At 43.4% G+C, this 25,302-nt stretch overlaps 1 protein-coding gene across 8 annotated transcripts in view; it reads left to right on the top strand.

The window, feature by feature from the left end:
- Window positions 1–25,302, top strand: part of P4HA1 (prolyl 4-hydroxylase subunit alpha 1) — a 65,465-nt gene that overhangs the window by 16,613 nt on the left and 23,550 nt on the right. For 6 of the 8 annotated variants that reach the window (XR_013346665.1, XM_077822126.1, XM_077822119.1 and 3 more), the window contains 7 exons: window positions 581–685; window positions 1,728–1,824; window positions 6,824–6,975; window positions 8,957–9,094; window positions 17,822–18,061; window positions 21,095–21,291; window positions 23,121–23,297. Coding sequence is in view for 7 of the 8 variants with exons in the window: in XM_077822119.1 (XP_077678245.1) it covers window positions 581–685; window positions 1,728–1,824; window positions 6,824–6,975; window positions 8,957–9,094; window positions 17,822–18,061; window positions 21,095–21,291; window positions 23,121–23,297 (1,106 nt within the window). In the remaining variant the exon portion in view is untranslated. Of the gene's footprint in view, window positions 1–568; window positions 686–1,727; window positions 1,825–6,823; window positions 6,976–8,956; window positions 9,095–17,821; window positions 18,062–21,094; window positions 21,292–23,120; window positions 23,298–25,302 lie in introns of all 8 variants that reach the window. The other 2 variants (XM_077822125.1, XM_077822124.1) reach the window with 1 other exon arrangement.

Below are 25,302 nucleotides of genomic sequence, written 5' to 3'. Positions count from 1 at the left end.
ATTTATTAATGGAATTTGTCAATATGGGATCTCTTTCAATCATGTTTATTCCATAGGCATTTGTTTTAGTGGCTCAGTTTGAAAACAGATATTTTGTATTTACACTGGAAAAATTAACTTTGATGCAATATATAGTGATTCGTTTTTGATTCTGTCTAGTTCTGTTTATTTTTTGGGCTTTAAAAAATTTTTTAATTGTATTATGATGGTGCTGCCTTCAACATTGCTGGGACTTCTTAGAGGTTTTCTTTCTGAAAACATGCCTCCTTAGTGTGTCTCTTTTTTTCTCCATTTTACTGTATAAGGGAGCAATACAAGTGCTGTTTGCAGAATGTTGTCAGTCCTTTGGGAGGATTTCTACTTCCTAGAGTACTGCAGCCTGGAGGGAAAGAATTCCAAAAGAGTAATGTGTTAATAGGGAGAAAAATTGTTTAATACAACTGTGACCCCCATACAAACTTCAGGTGAAACTGTGTGAATAAAAAACCTCTTTATCTGATGTGGGGGTAAAATCTGGCTAAGTGCTATGGTGTATACAAGTCTGTTAATCACTCTCTTTCTCTTGTAGGTGTGTACTGAGGCAACAGCTATTGGACTATGGCATCCGTAAAGGTTTGGTGTATTTTAGTCCTGAGCTTTCTGCTGCCTCATTCTTATGCCCATATGGACTTCTTCACTTCAATTGGTGAGATTTACTTCTGTATGTACAGTGAATAACTGCAGAGCTGTGTCTGCCAACTTTCAGAACTGTCTCTGCGGTGATGTGATTAAAGATGAAGCTGTGTGCTCTATTAATTAGCATAGCTCTAAATGCACCAATAGTTTTACATGCCCTGCTTGCTTTTTTTATCTTTTTGAGGGAAAATTTGTATTCAAATCAGTTCTGTTAAAATGACAAGAGGTCAGGATACACAATCATTGTCTACTATTACAGATATTGGATTCAAAACCATACTTTGGTTTGAGAGCCGCTTTTTGTGAATTGAGTACATGAAATAACTCTTGATTAGGATGTACAATTCCAGCATTTCAGGATCCCATCTTTCTCTTCCTCGATGTTTTAATTGTGTATGAAGCATTTGTTAAACTAGCATTTACCCTAAGGTTAAGTGGTTCAGCTGCCTGTTTGCTGTATTTCCTGTAGGATTTACTGCTTTATGAATTTGTAGCTGAGAAACAATCTGTCAGTGCAAGCAAAGCAATTTAAACAAATACTACTTTGTGTATCGCCATAATTAATTCTTTCCATATTTGCTATGTACCAGATGTATTTGAACAAGAGCTTACTCCTTCGTAGCCTTTATTCTCTTCTAAATGAGTCCTGAATTAGTCATAATGTTAAATTTGTGACACTCCATTCACTTCCATGGCAACAAGCTATGTCAAACACAGGACTGTGTCTCTCTACTGTAAGTTCCATCAAAAGGAGAGAGATCTTTTTTGAACACCTCTTCATGGATAATAAGAACACCACAGAATGTCCAGCCAAGTAAACACGTTCTTGAATGTTTTCTTTTTTGTGTGCCCAAGTTTGTTCCAATGGGAAATCTCTCTGAAATCAGTGTTTCTCAACTTTCTTGATACCAGGGACTGGCTTGCTGCCTTCCTAAGGTGTGTCAGAGAGATCTCAGGGGCCAGAGACAGGGCCAGTGGTTGAGAAACACTGCTCTAAATGAGGAGGATCAAGAAGATCTAATAATCAATTGAAATCATTACTTCCTCTCTAGGTCACATGACAGACTTAATTAACACAGAAAAAGACCTGGTGACATCACTGAAAGATTATATTAAGGCAGAAGAGAGCAAGCTGGAACAGATCAAAAAGTAAGCAGCTGGTTTCATAACACTAATATTTAATTGTGATTTCATCTTCATGTACAAGAAGGTTCCTGAAGGCTGAACAGGAATTTATTGCCTATGGGGATAAAGATTAATTTGTAATTTCTGCAAGATTTTTGTCCTAAATGAATGTCTCTTTTGTGAGACATCATTTTGTTTTATTAATTATTTTTTATGGTGGTGAGTCTAATTTCTGTATTGAGAAATTCTGATTTCTCTTGGCAGGATTCCCAGGTGAGTCTAGTTCTTTCAAAAACATGCGTTGCTGATAGGAAATGAGCAAACCAAAGGGGTGTGTGTGTGTGTTAGAGAAAACATAATAATGTGCTGTAGTTTAAAAAGTTTTAATATATATTGCAGTGGCTGCAGTGTGGGTAAGCTGTAACTAGTCCAACAGGCCTCCCAAATGAATTCTAGTAAGTCATTACAAAAACACCCCATGCCATCATCTCTTCTGTATATGTGTGACATTGCACTCTATATGCTTTTATAAAAATATGCTAATGAGTGTAAATATAATGTAACTGGAATATGCTTTATGCAAAAGGTCTCTTGTAAGGTATCATTACAAAGCTTACAATCTACTGAGTGTGGGCATCCTATTTGTATAAATGTATCACTCCTGTATCTAAAACTAGAAATATAAAATATAACTGTTATTTCAAAGTAATTATGCAAAGTGTGGGCCATTAATAGTGGTTTGGAATCGTAATGGCTCCCATTAGCCAGGACAGTTACCTGTAGACGGCTGTGTTTTACTTGTAAGTCTTCCTGTATACCTGTGGGCTGGCAAGTGGGTAATGAAGTCTTACAGTGACATGTGATCATGTCACTTGAACTGGAATCCATCTTCAACCTGGTGTTTTTCCATTGAGAAGAGGGGTGGGAACCCAGAGGGACAAAGGATTCCTGCCTTATGCCAAAGATATATAAATGGGTGGAACAGAACAAAGGGAGCGGCCATCATGAGAAATCCCCTAGCTACCACCTAGGCTGGAACAAGGGCTGTACCGGGGAAAGGATTGTGCCCGGACTAGGAAGGAGTCCAGTCTGTGAAAGAAACTTACTTAAACATCTCTGAGGGTGAGATTTTATCTGTATTCAGTTTTATTACTGTACTAGACTTAGACTTGCAGGTTTTATTTTATTTTGCTTGGTAATTCACTGTTACTACTTGCAACCACTTAAATTCTACTTTCTGAAGTTAATAAAATCATTTTTTACTTATTAATTAACCCAGAGTATGTATTAATACCTGGAGGGGGAGGGAACTGTTCGTATCTCTATCAGTGTTACAGAGGATAAACAATTTGAGTTTACCTTGTATAAGCTTTATACAGGGTAAAATGGATTTATTTGGGGTTTGGACCCCATTGGGAGTTGTGCATCTGAGTGTCAAAGACAGGAACACTTCTTAAGTTGCTTTCAATTAAGTCTGCAGCTTTGGGGCATGTGGGTCAGACCCTGGATCTGTGTTGGAGCAGGCGGGCGTGTGTGACTCAGCAAGACAGGGTGCTGGAGTCCCAAGCTGGTAGGGAAAGCAGGGACAGAAGTAGTCATGGCACATCAGCTGGCCACCCCAAGGGGGTTTCTGTGATCCAACCCGTCACAATATTCCATACATTTTCATAAAAGCTGAGTTGGTTTAAATAAAAAACAACTACTTTGAAACTGTACCAACTAACATTTTGTCCAACAGTAAAGATTTTAGGGGAAAGGCCCAATATCTCAAAATGTATCAGCGTTGGGGATGGGTGGGGGAGGAACCTTGTCCCGCTGGAAAGGGGAATTCCTAGCTTTCAAATGACTTTTTTTTCTATGTAACTTAATCTCTTCGTAGCCTAGCCATGGTGGGATATGAGTTTTATGACCATTCATTATGTTAGCAGTCCAAAAGATTACTGCCTGTATTACATCTTGGAGCAATGTAACTTAAAGAAGGAAACTTTTATGTCCAGCTATATTTATTTATTTATTTATTTACTTTATTTTTGTGGCTTTATAAAATACATCTGTTTGAAGTCATACATAGGTTTGAAATGTTAGAAGTAGGCCATACAGCCACAAATTAGTGATCACTGGGCAGATGAAACCGTCAAAGGAGTGGAACTTTATCACATAAGCATCATTACTGCATGTGTATGTTATATAGACATTGAATTCTTTGGTTTTTAACCTGCTGATGTACAAGTTAAAACAAAAACTTCCTGTCTTTAAAACTTACTGGACACCATTCTACATCTGCAGGGAATGAATACATTCCATTGGCTCCTGAAGTTGGGAAAATAGGGCCCATCAATCTGTGGGTGGATTATGGTTGGGTTTATACAGTATGGAAGCTTATTAGGAACGAAATCTTGGCTTCAGCCTCCAGTCTTGTGGTTGTAAAGATGGTTTGTAGCCACTTATTAACTTTAAAATGGTTATATACTAGTAAAAATGCTATCAATTCAGTGAAATCCCATTATCAGTCTTTTTTGTTAACACATTGTTAAAATCTGGAAGCGTTACACAGAGCAGCCTGTTCAATCCCCGGCCACAGAATAAAAGCACAGTGCATGTTAAAAATCCTGTATTGGCTGACAAATAGCACTAGCACTTCCAGGAGAGAGCCATGTCCAATTATAGGGCTGGTCTACACTGGGAACTTACATCACCATACCTGGGGGTCTCAGAGGTGTGACAAGTCCATACCCCGGAGTGAAGTAGCTATGCTGACCTAACCCACGTTGTAGACAGCAATAGCTTGACAGAAGAATTCTTCTGTAGACCTACCTTCCACTTCTCGGGGAGGTGGATTACTTATGTTATACCAATAAAATAAAAACCAGCAGGATCTTATTAAAGGGGAAAAGGCAAAATGCCACATTTACTGTGAATACAGAAAGAATCATAGTAAGCAGTTATAGCTAGAACATTCTATTCAATTTCATATTTATTCACACATTTGTTCTCACTCTCACTCACGTATGTTCTGCAAGGTTGTTACCATAGTTACCAGCCTTAGAGTTGCTCGTGCCAAGCCACTGGCCAGGGCGCCTGGACATGAGGAGGGAACAGGGCCTTGTCAGATGCACATCTGACGCTCCTGGAAGTTGGTTTGCAGAATCAGACCCCAAAGTTCTCACTTTCTAGAGTCTATTTTTATAGGAATTTATTCCTATGCCAGTCTATGGGAATTACTTCATCATGCTGTTGCTGAATCAATCAGCAGATGGCACATTCTTGATGAACAACACGGAGCCTTCGGTTCTCCCATCTTTGAGGCTTTTGGGTGGATTCCGGTCTGCCCTCCTAGGGGTCCTCTGGTTGTTTCCACTTGACGCGTTCTTTGGCCGATGGACACTGCATTCTTGGACTGGCACCTCCCTGATCATTCGGTTATTATCCACACCAAGCATCCATCCACATACATCCTCTATCTCTATTTTAATCACAATTGTTAACAAAGCGAGATAAATACAACAAAAGGGTGGGGAGTCTGTGTGCTGTTCCTGTTGTTACAATGTATTGCTTTGAGGACAGACTCTGTCTTAGGATGTACTAACGCAATTAGCAGCTTGCAGGTTTCACGCAGAGAGGGAGAGAAACAGTACCAAAACCCAAGAGACCTCTTAATTAGTAATACCCTGGAATTTAAACTATGGAATCAAACTCATTTGTGATTTTAATGCAGAACTTCTGTGGGCATAAGTGTTGGATCATATTAAAGAAGAGCCCCTCACATCAGTGTAGGTAGTGTCTACACTGAAGCACTACAGGTTTAAGTGTAGACATACCCATGCTCTGCTGTTGAGGAGGGTCACCGCAACATGGGGCTTCTGTGGGCAGGAAAGGGCTTCAACAGAGGTTTGGAGGATCGAATACAAATGAATTTTTTTTACTACCCAAGAGCCCAGAAGGAGCAGTGAGTCAACTAGATGAACTTACTTTTTGTGTGTCTAAATATAAGGCCTATTTACTGTCTCGATCTAGGTTTATGCAAGATCCCTGCTTTCTGCTGTGGCAGACTAGGAATTCTTTGGCAGCTTTATATGAATATTGAAATAGTATTTTTTATTTGTGTGTGTATAAAAATATAGAAATTACTGAATCAAAAGTTAAATTTTGTAATAGCAGCCCTTGTTTTTCATATTACATTGATTTTACTCTGCCCCTATACTTTCAGTTTTCAAGATGCTACTGATTTTTATTTAGCATTGCACTGTAGAAATTGTTGAAAGGAAGCTTGGAGATTTTTGCAACTGGATAGGGGACAACTTCTCACAGATACATATTTTAGGCTTCCTGCAGATACAGGAATATAGTGCTACATCAGCTTGCAATCAGTTCTTGTATAGGAGGTTTTATTTAGAACCATGAGAGCCAGCTTTTATTTAAAAAAAAAAAAAAAAAAAAGCTTAGATTCTAGAGCACAGTTTCCTGGCAAAGACCAGAATATATGGCCCGGGTTGAGCATGCTCGGTGACTAACTTTCAAAATTTAATATTTAGCCACTGATATTTTTTCCCTGTTAAGAGTAAAACGTGTTTTCAACTACTTTTTTGGAAAGTACAAAAATATATCTAAACATTACATATTAATAAATTACCAAGACCCTGGGTAAGATTTTATATTGGACTATTCATTCCTGAGTACAATTTTATACAGGAATTGCTGAGATACTACCTATGGCAGTATGTATTTACCTTTCTTCCTGCATATTGTAGAGGAGTCCTATGTTGGTGCATTGTGCTTTAATGCTGAAGGATAATGAGAATGATGCTACTTCAAGGTTTACACCAGCAGAGGGAGGGCTGAGAAAGATGACATTTTTGATTCCTTGCAGATAAACTTTGCATACAGAGAAAGTAAAAATAAACAACTTGTACTGGAAGCTTTATGAGCCAAGAGAGTCATGTAGCTTAGCATTAGTTTTACAATACATAGGAAAATATTTAGGCGATACCGTATTAAGCTTATTCCTAATATATATGTTTCATAGATGGGCAGAGAAGTTAGATCAACTGACAGACACTGCTACAAAAGACCCAGAAGGATTCTTGGGGCATCCTGTAAATGCATTCAAGTTAATGAAACGACTTAACACCGAGTGGGGTGAACTGGAGAATCTGGTCCTGAAGGACATGTCAGATGGTAAGTTTGAGGAGATTTTGGAGTTGTCGACACACAACTATTGCTCTGATTAACATTATCACCCTAATGCCAAGCAAAGCACAACTTTGTTTTTTGAGGAACATACTTTTTTTTGTACTGCACCTGCAGTAGAAATAACAATGGTCAAACACTTTTGCTGAGAGAATTAGTTGACTTGTATCTTGCATGCATTGTCATTGAAATTGGATTTCTGTCATGTTTTCCATGACTTTGTGAGTCTCTCTGTAGAAGAAGACCCTGTTTTTTCTGTATGTAGGTACATGTAATGCACTTATCACCTTTTCAAATTGCTGATTGTGCTGGTAAAAAGTTTAACCAGCTCTGAGCTATACAGAAAGAGATCAAAAGCTCACCAACAAAACTTCAGTGATAAAGGGAGTAAATTCAGAGAGCTCGAACTCCTCAAAGTGGACTATTTGTGATAGTTCTTGGGGTGTCCAGGACTGAGTCACCTTGTTACCCCTCTGCCTCCAGCAAAAGGGAAACTTGCTTGTGTTTTAACTGGGTGTCAGCTCCCTGAAACAGCAGTCTGAGTGGCTAACGATCTCCTCAGGGCTTTGCCAGCCCTTACTTTGCCTTGCAAGTTAACAATAGGTGCACCCCAGTCCCCAAGACCTTTTGAAGCATTCCATTGTAGTATTTAACACCTTATCTGCTGAGCACTCCCAGTAATACCAAGTATGCCCCCCCAAAGCGAACCGTATACTTACCAGTTTACTCATAGACTTTAAGGGCTAGAAGGGGACCATCATGCTCATCTACTCTCACCTCCTGCACATTGCAGGCCACAGAACCTAACCCACCCACTCCTGCACAAGGTCCATAACCCCTTGCTGATTTAGTGAAGTCCTCAAATCTTGATTTAAAGAGTTCAAAGTTACAGAAAAATTCAGCATTTACTTTAGTTCAAACCAGTAGGCAACCAGTGCCCCATGCTGCAGTGGAAGGTGAAACCCCCCGCAGCGTCTCTGCCAGTCTGAGTTGGGGGAAAAAGAGAGAGCAACCCCCTGTGGTTCAGTCTCCAGTGTCTTGTCTCCCTGTTGACTTAGTATGTGAATGGGGGGCCTCCATTGTGTTAAGTTCACAACACTTAATTTACATTAATTTATACCCCTTTCACCATCCTAAAACAATTCTTCTCTCCCTCCAACATCCTAAAACAGAACATAGAAGAAAAAAATTAATTTGAAGGACTGATATTCAGACGTGTCCTCTAGTTTGAATCCGGGTTTTCATTCATGCAAAGTATTGTGAAAATTAGACTTAAACTTATTTAATACAGAGAAACTCTCCCACATTTTCCATATAAACTTCTACTAAAATAAGGCATCTTTCAACATACTTGCATGTGAAATTAGTGATTGTCTGTTCCCTATACATTTGCTGAAACAATATCTCAGATCCTGCCTCAAGGTTGGTCCTGCATGGGTAGTAACAGTGATACAATTTTTTTTTTCCTCTATGCTACTTTATCTCAAACCATTACCATGATATTGCATAGGGATTCTTTTGGAAGAAGAGCCTTAAGACAACAGATAAAGAAACTATGTTAAAATTAATTATCCTTGTCTTTGAATTTGCTGTGTATTGGTTATTGATTTACTTATTTTTAAAAACATTTCAGCATGGTTGGTCTTGTGTGTGATGTTTGGTTCATTGGCCTGTTAGGACACTCATGAAATGACATTGAATAATCAAGAGAGGTGCACTGTTAGCATATTACTGCTCCGTACAAATAGGTTTACACACTGTTTATCTAGAGTTCCACCCAAAGGTGGTAGCTTTTGCAAGAAGATCTGCCTCTGATTTAATAATAGCCTGCAGTGACATGCTGGTTTTCATCCAACAACTTGTATAGGGATATTTATTTGTAATTAAATGTTGTTAATGTAAAACTCCCAGGACAAGAAAGCCCAGTCCTTTTCTTGATCTCTCTGACCTTTCTTTTTTTTTTCCAAAGGCTTTATCTCTAATATGACTATCCAACGCCAGTATTTTCCTAATGATGAAGATCAGGCTGGTGCAGCCAAAGCTCTCCTACGGCTCCAGGATACCTACAATTTGGATACAGACACCCTCTCCAGGGGGAATCTTCCGGGTAAGAAGCACCTGAGCTAGTTTGGAAAAATAGCGGTGCAGTTACAGAATATCTAGATTATAAACCCTTTTGAGGAGTCTTTTTTCTTCATGCCTGTCTATAAAGCGCCTAGCATGCTGTTAACAATAGGAAAAAACCCAGACTTTCCTAGTCTTCAGCCAGTCTCTGATAACCTGGCCCACAGCACACAAGCTTATGTAAACTGAACTGCTGCAGGGAGTTGTAAGTCACATCTCCCGGTGTCAGCCTGTACCATAGAAAACACTCTACTCAAGGCAGGATGAGCACTGGTACCATAGCACTTCCTTGGGATTTTCCGATGGGGATTTTTCCGTACTGAAACGCTATGTGCCCCACCTACGCTCCTTCCCAGGCTCACTTTTTGGGTGTGTTGGTCTTTTCTTCAGTTCTTTGGTGGTGAGTATGTTGCAGCTGTTTTTCTTCATCACTTTCTCTTCCTCTGATAGGCTTTCTGCTGCCAGGACCTTGTGCTTGGGTTTAGAATGGCAAAAATTGGCATTAAACTCCAACTGTATCTAGCCCTCTCTGTGTAAGTCAATGTTAGTATGTAGGAGGAATAAACATCTGGTAGTTTTATTTGTCATATTTTTGGCTTCTTACGGAGCTATTGCATCTGATCAAGCAAAGCTGCACTCTGTCTCTCCTAGAGCAAGATTAGTTGCTCAATATTTAAAGTTGCAATTGAGTTTCCATTTATAAGTCCACTGCATAGCTTCTCTCTAAAATACCACAGAATTAGCACACTTGGCTGGATAAATATTCCTATTATGTTAATGCAAGCCTTTAACCTATGGCTTGTATATAAAACTGAGTTCAGTAGGTAAACAAATCACTGCACTAATCACTGATGGTTAAAAGTGCCAATTTTGGTTAAAATATACCTATTCTGTACATTTATTGTTAGAGTATTTCATGCTGTTATGTTAAAGAAAAATATTAAACAGGAATGAGATTGATTAAGAGTAAATATTGTAATCGGCAAGCTGTATTTTAAAAGTCTATCTGAATGTGTGCAGTGGAAAGCATGTTAGTAAAAAAGAATGCTATTATATAGTTTGTTCATATTATATTACATATGTTTATTCACGTCCATTCCACATTAGGTGTGCACACGCTGCATGCACGAATGTTGGAAACTTTTTCCCTTAGCGGCTCCCGGCGGGCCCCCCGAGTGGCGCCACTGTGCTGTGCATATATAACCCTACCGGTTTGACCCCTTGAGTTCCTTCTTACCATCTGTGGTGGCGTTGGAACACCTCTCCCCCCCCGCCCGCCCGCCAGTAGTCCCTTAGCCTTTAGAGTAGCTGTTATCAGTTTGTTTACATACAGATTGTGGACACTTAAGTCATGAGGTGCTTGGAGGCTTCCAGCACCTGCTCCAGGGCTTCAAGGCTTGCACCACGTGCTGCAAACCTATGCCAGTTAGTGACCCCCCACGACTCATGTCTAAGTTGCCTGGGGGATGGACATCAAACTGAAAGGTGTAGGATTTGCAAGGCATTTAAGCCAAGGACAAGGAAAGAAAGAGACTGTATGGGAAGAACCCTCTGACGCCCATGCCTCGGGTGCCGACGAGGGGTAAGCTGGCAATGGTGTGCCACTCGAGGACACGGTCCTGGCACTGCTCCCGGAGTTGGTCTGGGTCGAGCTCCGACTCTGCAGACTCGCACTTGCCAGGGGCGCAGAAGGAGGTTGCGGCACCGGCAGCGGGTCAAAGCGAAGAAGCACCAGAAAGGGCACGCAGCTCTCCGGCACTGCCCAGAGACCAGCACCGGGAGGAGCTGAGATGGCCCTTGCCAGAGGTCTCCCGCAGACAGTCCCAGTCCAGGGAATGCCAGCACTGGTCCCAGTCCAGATCCTGGTCCCGGTACCAGGGATACCGGTACTGCTCCTGGTCCCGCTCAGCCAGGAGCTGCTCGTTCTCCCGCTGGCGCAGATTGTTGGCACTGCCATGGCCTTCACGATCGGCGTCGCCACAGTCCGGCGCCGGCTTCGGCTGCTATAGCTACCCGCACCGGGGCCCGGAAAGCAGGGACCCTCAGGGGAGCTGGCAACGTGAATGGGGGCCACCAGGCCATTGGCCCTTCTGGACCCCTTGGGCCTATCAGGAGCACCAAGGGGCCCCGTCCAGGGCACGTTACTTGGTGCAGAGGTCCTGGTCCCTGCACCGACGCCAGAGGTGCCAGAGGCAACAGTATCCTGGCCTCCAGCATTCCCCCCCAAGCATAGACCAGAGAGTCCGGCACCAAGTCCAGTGCCATCCCATGGACCCCCACCCTGGCCTGAGCCAGAGGCCCTTACCACAGGAGATGGGGAGCAGGAGGACCAACCAGAGGGGTTTGAGCAGCAGCTAACCTCCTCATCTTCCCCCGATGAGGTGGTGGAGGGTACAGAGGTGTCTGGCCCTCTGCCGATAGACCATAGAGCCCACCAGGAACTGCTGCACAGAGTTTCCCAAATTTTGGGGTTGCAGGCCAAGGAGACGGTTGAGCAGGAAGACCCCATGGTGGACATTTTGAGCCCCAAAGGTCCATCCAGAATAGCGCTCCTGCTCATTAAGACCATTCAGTCTAATTATAAGACTATATGGCAGACCCCGTCCTCCAGCACTCCAACGGCTAAAGGAGTAGACCATAAATACTTTGCCCCATCTAAGGGCTGTGAGTTCCTGTTCTGCCACCCAAGTCCATGCTCCCTAGTGGTTTCGGTGGTGAATGAAAGGGAGCACCATGGTCAGCAGGCCCCGGCCCCTAAGGCCAAGGAGGCGAAACGCCTGGACCTTTTTGGTAGAAAGGTGTACTCATTTGGGGGCCTTCAGTTGAGGATTGCTAACCAGCAGGCCATCCTCAACAGGCACAATTTCAGCTCCTGGGCAGTGGTGGGGAAGTTTAAGGACTACCTCCCGCAAGGTTCCCAACAGCAGTTCACAGCCCTGGTGGACGAGGGCAAGGCAGTAGCCAAGACCTCTCTCCAGGCCTCCCTGGATTCGGCAGACGCGGTGGCTAGAACTATTGCATCAGGGGTGGTCATGAGGCGCTCAGTGTGGCTCCAGGAGTCAGGCCTGCTGCCCGAGATCCAGAATACACTCCAGAACCTCCCCTTTGAAGGGTCTGGGGGCTCTTCTCGGACCAGACGGATGCAAGGCTGCATAGCCTCAAGGACTCGTAAGCTACGCTCAAGTCGCTGGGTATGCACACCCTGGCAACCCAGAAGAAGCCCTTTAAGCCGCAGCCTTCCCCTCAATGCCAGTACCAGCCTCGCCGTAGGCATGAGCCTTACCATAGGCGAGGCAGGGATAACAGGCGATGGCGCAATAACAATAATGCACCAGGCCAGAACCAAGGCCAGCACAAACCCCAGCCAGGCACTAAGTCAGGCTTTTGAAGGTGTGCTCGAGGACACCTAGAGGAGGAAGTCCGCTCGCTGCTAGAGGTGGGGGCAGTAGAGGTGGCGCCTCACAGCCTAAGGGGAAAAGGGTTCTACTCCCGGTACTTCCTCATCCCCAAGGCCAAAGGGGGCCTTCGCCCATCCTAGACCAGCGCGGGCTCAACAAATTCCTGGTCAAGCCCGGTTCTGCATGGTTTCTCTGGGCACCATCATCCCTTCCCTGGATCCGGGGGACTGGTACGCTGCCTTCAACATGAAGGACGCATACTTTCATATCGCCATCTCCCACCACATCGGTGGTTCCTACGCTTCACCGAGGACCAAGAACATTACCAGTTTGTGGTTCTCCCGTTCGGTCTAGCCGCGGCTCCAAGGGTGTTCATGAAGTGCATGGCAGTGGTGGCGGCCTTCTTACGGAGGCAGAGAATCCGGGTGTACCTGCACCTCGACGACTGGCTCCTGGCGGGCTGATCCGAGGTGGAGGTGCAGGGCCATGTGGAGGTGGCCCTGAGATTGTTCCGTGAACTGGGGCTCCTGGTCAACATCCCCAAGTCCACGCTCGTACCCACGCAGAGAGTAGAATTCATAGGGGCTGTCCTGGATGCGGTGGAGGCCAGGGCAAGCCTTCCAGTGTCCCAAATCCAGGCTATTCAACAAGTAGTGGCCTCCCTGCGCCAGTTTCCAACGACAATGGCCAGGTGCTGCCTGCAGCTGCTGGGCCACATGGCAGCATGCACGCATGTGGTCAGGCATGCCAGACTGAGACTCAGGACTCTAGAGGCGTGGCTTGCTCGGGTGTACTGCCCAGGCAGGGACCCCCCTGGACTTGGTAGTGACAGCCCCAAGGGATGTGCTGGACCCCCTGCTGTGGTGGCAGTTCCAGCCTGTGGTTTGCAAAGGCATCCCCTTTGCCGCCCCACTTCTGGACCTGATGCTGGTGACGGATGCGTCAGACCACAGATGGGGGGCTCACCTGGGGGACCTCATGACGCAGGGGTTGCGGTCTGAAGCAGAGCGGTCGCTCCATATCAATGTGAAGGAGCTCAAGGCGGTTTGTCTCGCCTGCCAGACCTTTCATGCCACTCTGAGTGGTCACAGCGTGACAATTCTGACAGAAGACACTGCCATGTTGTATATTTACAAGCAAGGCGGGGCTTGTTCCTTGCCACTCTGTTGTGAGGCTCTCCACCTCTGGGACCTTTGCATAGCCTATGCGATTCACCTCGAGGCATCCTATCTCCCAGGGGTGCGGATCGAGCTGGCTGACTTCCTCAGCAGGTCATACTGCGTGCATGAGTGGACGCTCAGGGCGGACGTCGTGCTTTCGCCCTTCCGCAGATAGGGGTTTCCCCGGGTAGATCTGTTTGCCACCAGGGCCAAGGCTCAGTGCCCGTGGTTCTGCTCGTTCCAGGGCCGCAGCCCAGGCTCACTCGTGGACGTGTATGCAATCCCGTGGAGAGGGGGTTTGATGTATGTCTTTTCCCCCGCTCCCCTTGGTGCACAAGGTCCTGCTCAAGGTGCACAGGGACAGGGCGGCGGTGATCCTCATCGCCCCAGCCTGGGCCCACCAACACTGGTACAAGTCGCTCCTAGAGCTGTCGGTGGAGGCCCCAGTAGGCCTGCCCCTACACTGGGACCTCATTTCACAGGACGGTGGGTGGCTTCTCCACCCCGACCTGCAGTCACTGCACCTGACGGCGTGGAGGCTCTGTGGCTAAATGCCCTGGAGAGCCAGGGCTCCCTTCCTGTGCTGCAGATTCTGCTTGGCAGTAGAAAGCCCTCTACCAGGGTGGCCTATATGGCCAAGTGGAAAGAGTTCTCGTTCTTGGTGTGAACCCAGGTGCGGCTGGGTCAGGCCCTGGTGCAGGCCATTCTGGAGTACCTCCTGCACCTCAAGCACCCCGTCCTCACTCAGAGTGCACCTGGCGGCCATCTCTGCCTTCCATCTGGAGTTCTCGGAGGGGGGGGCTCGGTGTTTTCCCACGCAATGGTGGGATGGTTCCTTAAGGGGTTGGAGAGTGTGTTCCCGTACTCCTGCCCCCCCAGTCCCTCCATGGAACCTTAATCTGGTCCTTTCTAAGCTCATGAGACCCCCTTTTGAGCCCCTCACTACCTGTTCTCTCTGCCACCTTTCCTGGAAGGTGGCGTTTCTGGTTGCTGTTACCTCGGCCAGAAGGGTGTCCAAACTGAGGGCCCTCACCTCTGAGCCACCATCCACAGTATTTCACAAGGACAAGGTGCAACTCTGGCCGCACCCGAAGTTCTCTCTAAGGTGGTCTCCCAATTCCATCTGGGCCAGGACATTTGTCTGCCAGTGTTCTTCCCAAAACCCCATATGGACCTAAGTCACCGCAGCTTGCACACCCTGGGTGTGCATCGAGCGCTGGCGTTCTATTTTACACCAAGTCCTTTCACAAATCTGCACAGCTGTTTGTGGCTATAGTCGAGAAGATAAAAGGCCTCCCAGTGTCAGTGCGGCGGATTTCATCTTGGATTACAAACTGCATCCGGGCATGCTATGAGCTCGCAGGTGTTCCGGCCCCAACGGTCATGGCCCACTGGACCAGGGCGCAGACGACTTCCACGGCTTTCCTGGCACAGGTCCTGATCCAGGAGATCTGCAGAGCAGCCACCTGATCCTCAGTGCACACCTTCACGACCCACTATGCGGTCAACCAGCAGGATAGAGAGGACGCTGCAGTTGGCAGAGCGGTCTTCCGTGCAGTTGTTCCGTGACTCCTACCCTCCTCCAGAGGTAAGCTTGTAATTCACCTAATGTGGAATGGACGTGAATAAGCACTCGAGGAAGAAAAAACTGTTACTTACTTTCTCGTAACTGTTGTTCTTCGAGATGTGGTGTTCACGTCCATTCCACCACCCACCCTCCTACCCCTCAGTCGGAGTCGCCGGCAAGAAGGAACTGGAGGGGGTCGGGCCGACAGGGGTATAAATGCACGGCACAGTGGCGCCACTCGGGGGGCCCACCAGAAGCCGCTAAGGGAAAAATGCTCGTGCACGCATCGTGCGCACACCTAATATGGAATGGACGAAGAACAACAGTTACGAGAAATCAGCTAACCGTTTTTTTTGTTTTCTGGTTTTGTTAATCTTAAACTTGACTATTCTTTCAAGATTTGACTTCGTTTAAAACCCCCCCACAGATTTTTATCATTTGTTGTCTTCTATAAGAAATTAAGTGAATTTATGGACCATATTCTACTATCTTTCTTGGAAGCAAGCCTGTGCAGCCCAAACTGTGTGCTGCCTGCTAGTATAATTCTGCTTTTGAATAGTGTTGTGATAAAATTGCATCAGAGAACCCATCATAATTGCTGATAAGTTACATTTTCATTCTAGAAGTAAAATTCTCTAGTTTTCTTGGCCTCCAGGGCTAATGGAATTCTAAATCTCTAGTATTTTATCGGTTTTGGTCACCATTTGTCTTCTGTATGATTTTTCAGTCACTTAATGTGTCCAGTTTTCCCCCACAATCTCTCCACTTTCTCCAATTCAGTTGAGCATTGCTGCTACTTTGCCTAATTCTTCTGCTTTTCAATCTTCTGCATTTCAGATCTTGCTGTTTTTTAAACTGATATTGTACTAAGCAGTTGCCCTGGCTATTTCTGTAGCAAAATGAACAATTACTGTAGAATTTCCCTGACAAATAAATCTGTTTAGTTATCAGTGCTAGTGATGTGATGAGTGTGGACCCTGTGCTCAGCACTTTGTTTATATTAGGGCTCCTTAAATTTAGTTCATCTGTGGATGTTCAGTTTCCTGAGCATCTACATCAGACCTGCAAGCAACTAACGTTATGGGAGAGGAGGCCCGAGGCTGTGCCCTTTTGAAACAGAATCCCAAGAGGGTAGGCTCCCAACAACCTTCCTCTGCTACCTCTTTTTGCACTGTAGACATACCAAAAAAAAAAACATTTGTGGCTGGTCCAGGTCCGCTGACTCAAGCTTTCCGGGGCTGGGCTGTGGAGCTATAAAATTGCAGACTAGGTATTTGGCGTCAGGCTGAGACCCACGAGGAGGGAGGGTCCCAGAGCCCAGGCTCCAGCCTGAGACTGAACTGCTATGTTAGAGCCCCATGAGTTAGCCTACCCAGGCCAGCCACACATGTTCTATTGCAGTGTAGATGTACTCTAAGAGGTTGAAGGTGGTTTAACTTCTCTGGGACAGTTGGTATGAAATCTCAAGACAGTCTAAAACTCAAGAGTTTAATTAAAAACAAATCTTAAGAAGAAGAGAAGATCCGATTTAAACAAAAGAAATTGAATGCGCAACCTATTTAGTCTGAAACCCTGAAAAAGCTCATCTCTGGTTTAATTACAGTGAATAGAAAAATGATATTGCACTGTTAGAGAACTCCTTTTTCCATTCTCATCCTTTTGGCAGGTTAGTCTCTCAGGGCTGGTCTTTCCCAGAAAATTTCATTGTTAGAACGCAACCTTGAGAAGTTGCAGGGCAGAGGTCAGATTCTGCAGAATAGAAAACAATGAAATCCATAATTTATGTCCATGATTTCTTTAACTTCAGGTGTAAACGAAAAGCAGTTAAGCTGACACAATGTCATGGACAATGAAGGATACTGCATTTTTCTGTAGAGTTGTTTTTTTTTTTTTTTTTTTTACTCCACCCTGTATTTCCAAATATTTGCCATTCCCTTTTTACAAGACAGAATTTGATTCTTCAATGGGCCCTGAATTACAGTGGCAAAAATAGAAACCTGTAATTTACTTATGAAGACTTCAAATTAAACTTTCAAATAGAGGCCATTTTAGACTCTGCTTCTAAACATGAGTTACTTCAAAACCTTTGCCAGTTGTGCAGTTACTGATTATCATACTTGATGCTTTTTTCCCTCCCTCATTCTAATCATCTTGCCAGTTGCTAATAAGATGTCCCAGACAAGCTTTTGAAAGAAATAAAATGTATATGGAAAGTGCCTAACCCAAGATCTAGGGCCAGTGCTTGAACAATTCTTAAAACTACTGCTGGTAGAAAAGAAAATTCAAGTTGATTTAGGTCAATATTGTTTCTGCATAATGTGCTTTTCAGTCACAAAAACCTTTGTAGAATTCGCAGCGACTAGTCAATGAAAAACTTTGTGCTCTAGGGATTTAACTTCTGAGGATTCAACAATATAGCCACTAACAAAGGTAAGTACATTCTAAACTCTGGGAGCCAGCACTAAACAGAATTTAATTTGTTCAGTGGGGAGTGAGAAAATGTGTGACAACTGAACACAGGTGTGCTATTCAAAATATTATGATTCCAAATCCTACATACCTTGTCTGTCTGTTGCTTTCTATAGGTGTAAAGCACAAGTCTTTTTTAACAGCTGAAGATTGCTTTGAATTGGGCAAGATTGCATACACTGAGGCAGACTACTATCATACTGAGCTGTGGATGGAGCAAGCTCTGAAACAGCTTGATGATGGAGAGGTGTCTACTGTTGACAGAGTCTCCATTCTAGATTATTTGAGTTATGCTGTGTATCAGCAGGGGGACCTGGACAAAGCAATGATGCTCACCAAGCGACTTCTTGAACTGGGTATGTTGTTAAGAGACTAGATCCACAATATATTGTAAAACTGGTCGGGAAATTCTGTGATGTAGCAGTTTTCATAATATGGTCTGTAGATTACTTTTGTTTCAGAGTAATTGTGGGTAGCTGCTTCTGTCATACAGGTGAACGTCTGCCAAAATAAAATGGGTGAGGAATCATAGACTTTAAGTTCAGAAGGGACCATTATGATCGTCTAGTCTGACCTCCTGCTCAACGCAGGCCACAGAACCTCACTCACCCACTCCTGTAACAAACCCCTATCCTATGTCTGAACTATTGAAGTCCTCAAATTGTGGCTTAAGACTTCAAGGTGCAGAGAATCCTCCAGCAAGTGACCCGTGCCCCACACTGCAGAGGAAGGCGAACAACCCCTAGGGCCTCTGCCAATCTGACCTGGAGAAAAATTCCTTCCCGACCCCAAATATGGCGATCAGCCAAACCCTGAGCATGTGGGCAAGACTCATCAGCCAGACACCCAGGAAAGAATTCTCTGTAATAACTCAGATCCTACCCCATCTAACATCCCATCACAGGCCATTGGGCATATTTACTGCTAATAGTCAAAGATCAGTTAAATGCCAAAATTAGGCCATCCCATCATACCATCCCCTCCATAAACTTATCAAGCTTAGTCTTGAAGCCAGATATGTCTTTTGCCCCCACTGCTCCCCTTGGAAGGCTGTTCCAGAACTTCACTCCTCTGATGGTTAGAAACCTTTGTCTAATTTCAAGTCTAAACTTCCTGATGGCCAGTTTATATCCATTTGTTCTTGTGTCCACATCGGTACTGAGCTTAAATAATTCCTCTCCCTCCTTGGTATTTATCCCTCTGATATATTTATAGAGAGCAATCCTATCTCCCCTCAGCCTTCTTTTGGTTAGGCTAAACAAGCCAAGCTCTTTGAGTCTCCTTTCATAAGACAGGAAGGTATCCAATCCAGCAGTTACACCCATTGTATTAAAAGATGATGCAAATAATCTTCCCTAATATTACTTTTTCAAATAAGAATAGCTGCTGCAAGGATGTTATGGGATCAGCACTGGGAGTTTGGCAAGGGAGGAGGGCCACAAAAGTATGCCTGCCTTAAGAAATGATCTGTAACATGAAGCTGACTACTTGAGGTACATCTGAATTCATTTTTGGATGGGAGTTTGCATTTGAGGGAATGGTTGTTTCTGTTTTGGCCTAAATTTTACTCCTTGCATACATTTGTTTCCAAGAAGGGTAAATGGAAAATTAAAAATTCCATCCTTAAAGAAAGGAAGAGACAAATACTTCTTGTAGAATTGGGCAGTTCCTGCCATGTTATAAGTTCTTTTGGCATGGAGTCTCTTTCTGTGTGATTATACAATGACTTGCACAGTGGAGGGTTGCCAGCTGTCCAGTTTTCAACTGAACACCTGGTCGAAAAGGGACCCTCTCCAGCCCAGTGAAAATGAGCGAGTGAGTGAAGATGAGGGAGAGCAAGGGAGGGAGTGGCAGGACCTCAGAGAAGGGGTGGGGCAAGGGTGTTCGGTTTTGTTTGGTGAGAAAGTTGGCAACCCTAGGGGGCCCTGATTGTCGTTGAAGCATTTGGGTGCTACTTTTAATACAGATGATGATGATATAGAAAAATACGCAAGTAACTTTGACTAAAACTCTTTTTACAGGGATTATAAACTTGGCCTCAAACATGCTGTATGCTTAAACTTGACATTCAAAATCACACTGTATTTTTATAAATTGATTTATAATCCATTTTGGCTTTGCATAGCTACAAAATTGTATCTGGTTTAAAACTTGATTATGGTGTTAGTTTCATAGCAATGTTGCATCAAATTAATATGTTTAATAACAAGATATGTCAGTGACTGCATGTTTAATCATTTAGAAGTTCAGTTCTGTTCTAATGTACTATGTAAAAATAGCAGCTTGCTCAGCACTTGCTCTTGTGTATATCCTTTCTCTCTAGGCACTCACATAGCTCTCATCGCCACAGTATCTGAATACCATGTAGAGTCAACGCTTCTTTATTTTCTAAATTGTCTAAAATTTGTTTTACTGTCTTTTCATTCTTCTTTGCTATACAATCAGAATAGCTTCCCTCTCCTAAAGATGAATTCTGTTCTTCTGTGTACATAAACACAGTTGTTTATACTGAGTTCAGAATGCAGGATCTCTCTTGTTAATTGTACATGGGGCTGGAAAAACCCATATTGAGTCTGCAGAGCTGGCCCATGAAAACTATCTTTTAAATTGCGGACTGAGCAGTTTTGATTTGGAATAATTGAAAGACAACAAATATAGAATGCAGTAATGGCTTGCCTAGTGATATTTAAACACAATGGCATAGTATATCTAGGCATTTGTCATTTTCATCACTGTGTGGTATCTGAGTGCCTGAAGGAGGATGTTCTAATCTTAATTCTGAATTAATCCTTTCACAGCAATAAAACCCCTTCATCAGTAAATGGAGGAATGAGCTGGCATAGTTTGTTAAACTAGCACTTTTTTCTACCAAATTTTGTCAGCTGTCAGTATTCCTGGCCCAACTCTCTCCCTGTTGAGTTTCCTGATGGGACAATGCAGTCTATTTCACACATAATATCCTCATTTCTCTGTCTCCCTTTATAGTCTTGCAGGCTGTCTCCCCCATGGAATAGTTTAAAGTTTATTCTATCTCTTAACTGTTGCTGGGTAGTACTGCTTCCAGTGGAGGTGTCAGTTTCTTGGATTTAGAGGGTTTAAGCTAAGGTTTTCCTTGCCCATTCTCTGCTTCCCTGTACAATGAGCAATGAGAACACAGAAATGTATTACATCCCCGCCTGTCACCTATTGAATGGGTCAGGCTTTCAGCTATATTTTTGTTCTGATTTAACTGTGTAAGCATGTTGGATCACTAAGCATTAATTTTTACAACTTCTGTTCCAGAATGAAGAGTGTTTTTCTTTTCAAGGAGATGCTTTTATATACCCTTTCAGGTTGACTTCTACCAGTTGCAAACTTATCTGTGGTGCCTCTCCTTTCTTCTCCATTAGATCCTGAACATCAGAGAGCAAATGGTAACTTAAAATACTTTGAATATATCATGTCTAAAGAAAAAGAAGCAAATAAGTCTACTACCAAAACAGATAGCCAGACTGACAAGGAAACAAAGAAAAAGGAACCAAGCAAAGATTACCTGCCAGAGAGACAGAAGTATGAAATGCTGTGCCGTGGGGAGGGTCTCAGAATGGTAAAGTGGAATAGCCTGTTTGTTTTTGTTTTTTGTTTAACTACAAAACCAGTTATGCAGGACTCATTTAGATCTGTCAGCAAGTTCTGGTGCTAAAGAGAAAGGTCAGTCAGCTTGCAGGGATGAGCTGGCTCACCTTTAGAACACTGTTTTCCCTCTTACTCCTGTCTTTATGGTGGCCTGCGTTCAAAGTATTTTTGATGAACGTTTGCAAGAAGTTTTGTATCGAGCTTGAACATAAGGAAATCATTTTAGCAATAGGTTTCAGAGTAGCAGCCGTGTCAGTGTGTATCCGCAAAAAGAGAGAGAGTACTTGTGGCACCTTAGAGACTAACAAATTTATTTGAGCACAAGCTTTCGTGAGCTAGGGCAGAGCTGTAGCTCACGAAAGCTTATGCTCAAATAAATTTGTTAACCTCTAAGGTGCCACAAGTACTCCTTTTCATATTGTAGCAATAGAATGACTATAGACCTATAGTGGAGGGAATGAAGAGGGACAGTGCAGCATCTCTGAATGAAGAAATAGTAACCCATGTTTGAGGATGCTGCCCCCTAACCCTAATGTATTTTAATACCAGTTAGTGCACTGAGAATCAAATAAGGTTATTGCATTACAACAAAGATTGTATTACACACATTGTATTACACACAGCATTGAACATTGTTCATCTTAAGACTAACTGTAAAGTTAATGTTTGCTCTAAGATGTGTGTAATATTAAACTTGCTGAGAGCATGGTTTCTCAAACAATGTGCTTGACCTCCCTAAGGAGACTCCAGTCTCCTCAATTGGTAAAATACAAGTAGACATAGGGAAAATGAATTACTGTGTTTTGTTCTTCTCAGAATGAAGGAAAGGCTGATGCCAATCACAGCAGTGAATGAATAGTCTAAGTGCCTATGAATTCATTCATCTAGGTTTTCCAAAAAGTGATGGACTCTTTCAATCCAGTGTCTAAATACTGCTCAGCTGATGCTGTTTAGGAGAGACTTCTTCCTTCCTGAATTTGTTGTAATCATATGCAAAATTTCTCTTCATTGACTTACTATTTAACTTATTAATTATAAATTAATTGTTTGTTTTGTTATATTTAATTTGTTTGCTGAAGGACCACCCCTCACCCCCTTAAGGATATGTCTACACAGCATAGTCTACCGCGGATCTTTCCCAGGTTTTAGCCTTAGCCCCCCTACTATCCACACTGGGTTTGTAGGTGTTTTAAGCCCAGCTAGGAGTGTGGGTTAGAACCTGGGCTCCACTTTAAGTTGGGCCGGAGCCCACCCACTTTGCAGTGAGGATACAGGCTAAACCATTCAAGTTCTGATAGTCATCTAATGCCCTTTCCACAATTCCCCCTAAAAGACTGTTCTCCTACAATTGACTGGAAAAGAATCCTAGATCATCTCACCACAAAGAACAATGAGATATTCCCCCCAGACACACATGGGTGAATGGAGAAAGTCATAACACAGTGCTATGGGTAGGGCTTGGCAGAGGGGACATTCACACCTGGGCAAAGCTAACTTGGATGCTCAGACCTGGGTGAAGGTTACAGACATAGCCATAGTGTTATGTGCTTGCCATATGAATATGTGTAAGAACACCAACAGAGAAAGTGGTCAGGTTTATAGATGGAATATGACAGGTCAACAAGTTCCATGGTGTGAATATACGATATATATATACCTACGCTAGTTGTGTCACATTAGATGGATTTCTGTCATAATGTGTAATTTTTTATATTTAAAAAAGAAATGCGTGTGTCCTGTAATGGTGTTAACGTGATCAAGCACTTGATTCTTTTTGTGTTTGTTCTGCCTTGATTTCAGACACCTCGGAGACAGAAGAAACTCTTCTGCCGCTATTACAATGGAAACCAGAATCCCAAGTATGTTCTGGGACCTGTCAAACAGGAGGATGAATGGGACAAACCTCGGATTGTTCGCTTCCTTGAAATTATTTCTGATGAAGAAATTGAAACTGTGAAAGAACTAGCAAAGCCAAGGGTAAAGAGCTTCAGTTTCCTCTTGTTTTGGAAACTTCCATGCCATCTATAGTGTTCTATGTGCATGAACTCAATTCACCTCTTGAATTAGGAGTTTGTAAAGTTAGCTTGGGCGAATGGTGTTATGCACACACACGCATGCACACACGCACACAGAGTAATGTTTTCTCTGCATGGCTTATGCAGATTCACCAAACTGTTCTGCTGGATAAGATTTTTGTGGATGCTATTATGGAGGAGAAGAGAACCTCCTTGAATTCCACAATAGTCCCAGCATGAAACTTCCCTCTATTGCAACTGGCCTGCCTCAGTATGCTGCCACTGCTACCACCACTCTTAATTTATGTTGAATACTTGTCACAGTCACTATGGCGTATAAATGACAGTTATTTGTATGGAGATGCCATTTAGGAGCCGCCATATCTGTGATCATGGACACCAGATAATCCGAATTTACCATATGGACATCTACAAAATAGTAGTACTCTTCTTTAGTAATCTGAAACAGACTCAGGGGCATGAGGTGCTCTGGGGCAGTTACATAAGTCCTTTTCAGCAAATCTCACCCTAGCTTCATTTAACTTCAAACTAAAAGAGGTGTAATAGGTTGGACCTAACATAACCTTCATTCTCCCACTTCATCACCTCAACTCTCCAATCCCATTTCAAGAACCAGATTCCAAAGGACCAGTCTCTGAATCTGAAATAACCTAAGACTGGCTTATTGTCAAGGCAGCCATGAGAGCCCAGGTCAAACAAAAAAGCTATTTTGCTGGAAGTCACCCAGGACAATATGATTGGCAGCTGCAATACCAGGACAGATTAAATCTGTTAAGAAACTTGTGGTGTACCAATGTAGTAAATATAACACAACTTGTCTCCGTTTAACTCTATCTCAAGACTTGCACTTGAGGTGAAGCTATTCTAATTAATCCATGTTTGTACAGGTCACCAACTACTCCTGAAATCAGATGCAAACAATATAAGTGCATCATTTCTCCAGCACTACTTCTGTTTATGCTAAACAGATACTTATTGGGAAAGAGCTGAGCGAATGAAGGATAAATACTGTGTGGATAGGTACATCAGAATTACCTAAGAGAAATTATCCAACCATTTCTTCTTTATTCAAGCAAATCAAAGGCCTTATCCATAATCAAGTCAAGAATGGTGCTGCCTTTGTTAGCCACCAACTTGAGTACTGAAGAGCATCAAGTGAAGAGTAGGCTCACTATCACCTGACATTCTTTGTTCTTGAGGTAACACCCCAGACTAAACCAGTGGATCTGATTTCAAGTGCTGTGCTCCTTCCCTACACCTAAAACATCTCTTCTTGCCTATGCTTCCTGTGTCGATCACATCAGGAATCAGAGCCCAGTTTGTGTGCTAATTCCTATTTTGTTGTGTTACAATGGAAAATGATACAACTGATGATTGGGCTGCGTTGTTGCTGTAGGAAACACTGGTGTTGCCTCTTTGGAGTGTAACTAAAGCTGTTCTTTATGGAGTGAAAAGAAAACCTTTCTGTTATAAGGATCACTGAAAACGATACACAGATGATAGTGGATTTAAACTAAACTTTCTGGGACCATTGTTTTCTAGTCCGATAAACGTTCAGCCTGTTACAAAGCTGTGCCAATTTCGGGTACTAATATCTTGCGTTGAAAAATGTGGAACATTCAAACTTAAAGCCTAGACATTGCAGAGTTCAGTGGTTGATGCTGCATGAGACTATGTTTTGAGGTTGAAAGTTCATCTCTTGTATTCCAGCTATTGGGAGTGTCACAGAAGTCTTAGAGTCTAGAAGTGAAAGGGTGTGTAATCACTACCCAGTCTTCTGCTCCTTTGTCATCAGCTGGCATGAGAAAAGCTTAATTCAGTCTTTCGAGACTGTCTGTCTGCTTTTGAGTAGTAAGCTGTGTGCAGTGATCCAGCTACTCACCCCATTTTGTCCCATGGGTAAAGAACAGTGCAGATTAAGGGATTCCCTGATTCTTTGTTTAGAT

Source organism: Eretmochelys imbricata, chromosome 7, assembly GCF_965152235.1.
Source record: "Eretmochelys imbricata isolate rEreImb1 chromosome 7, rEreImb1.hap1, whole genome shotgun sequence".
Lineage (NCBI taxonomy): Eukaryota > Metazoa > Chordata > Testudines > Cheloniidae > Eretmochelys > Eretmochelys imbricata.
This window is presented reverse-complemented; position numbering and strand designations above follow the sequence as displayed.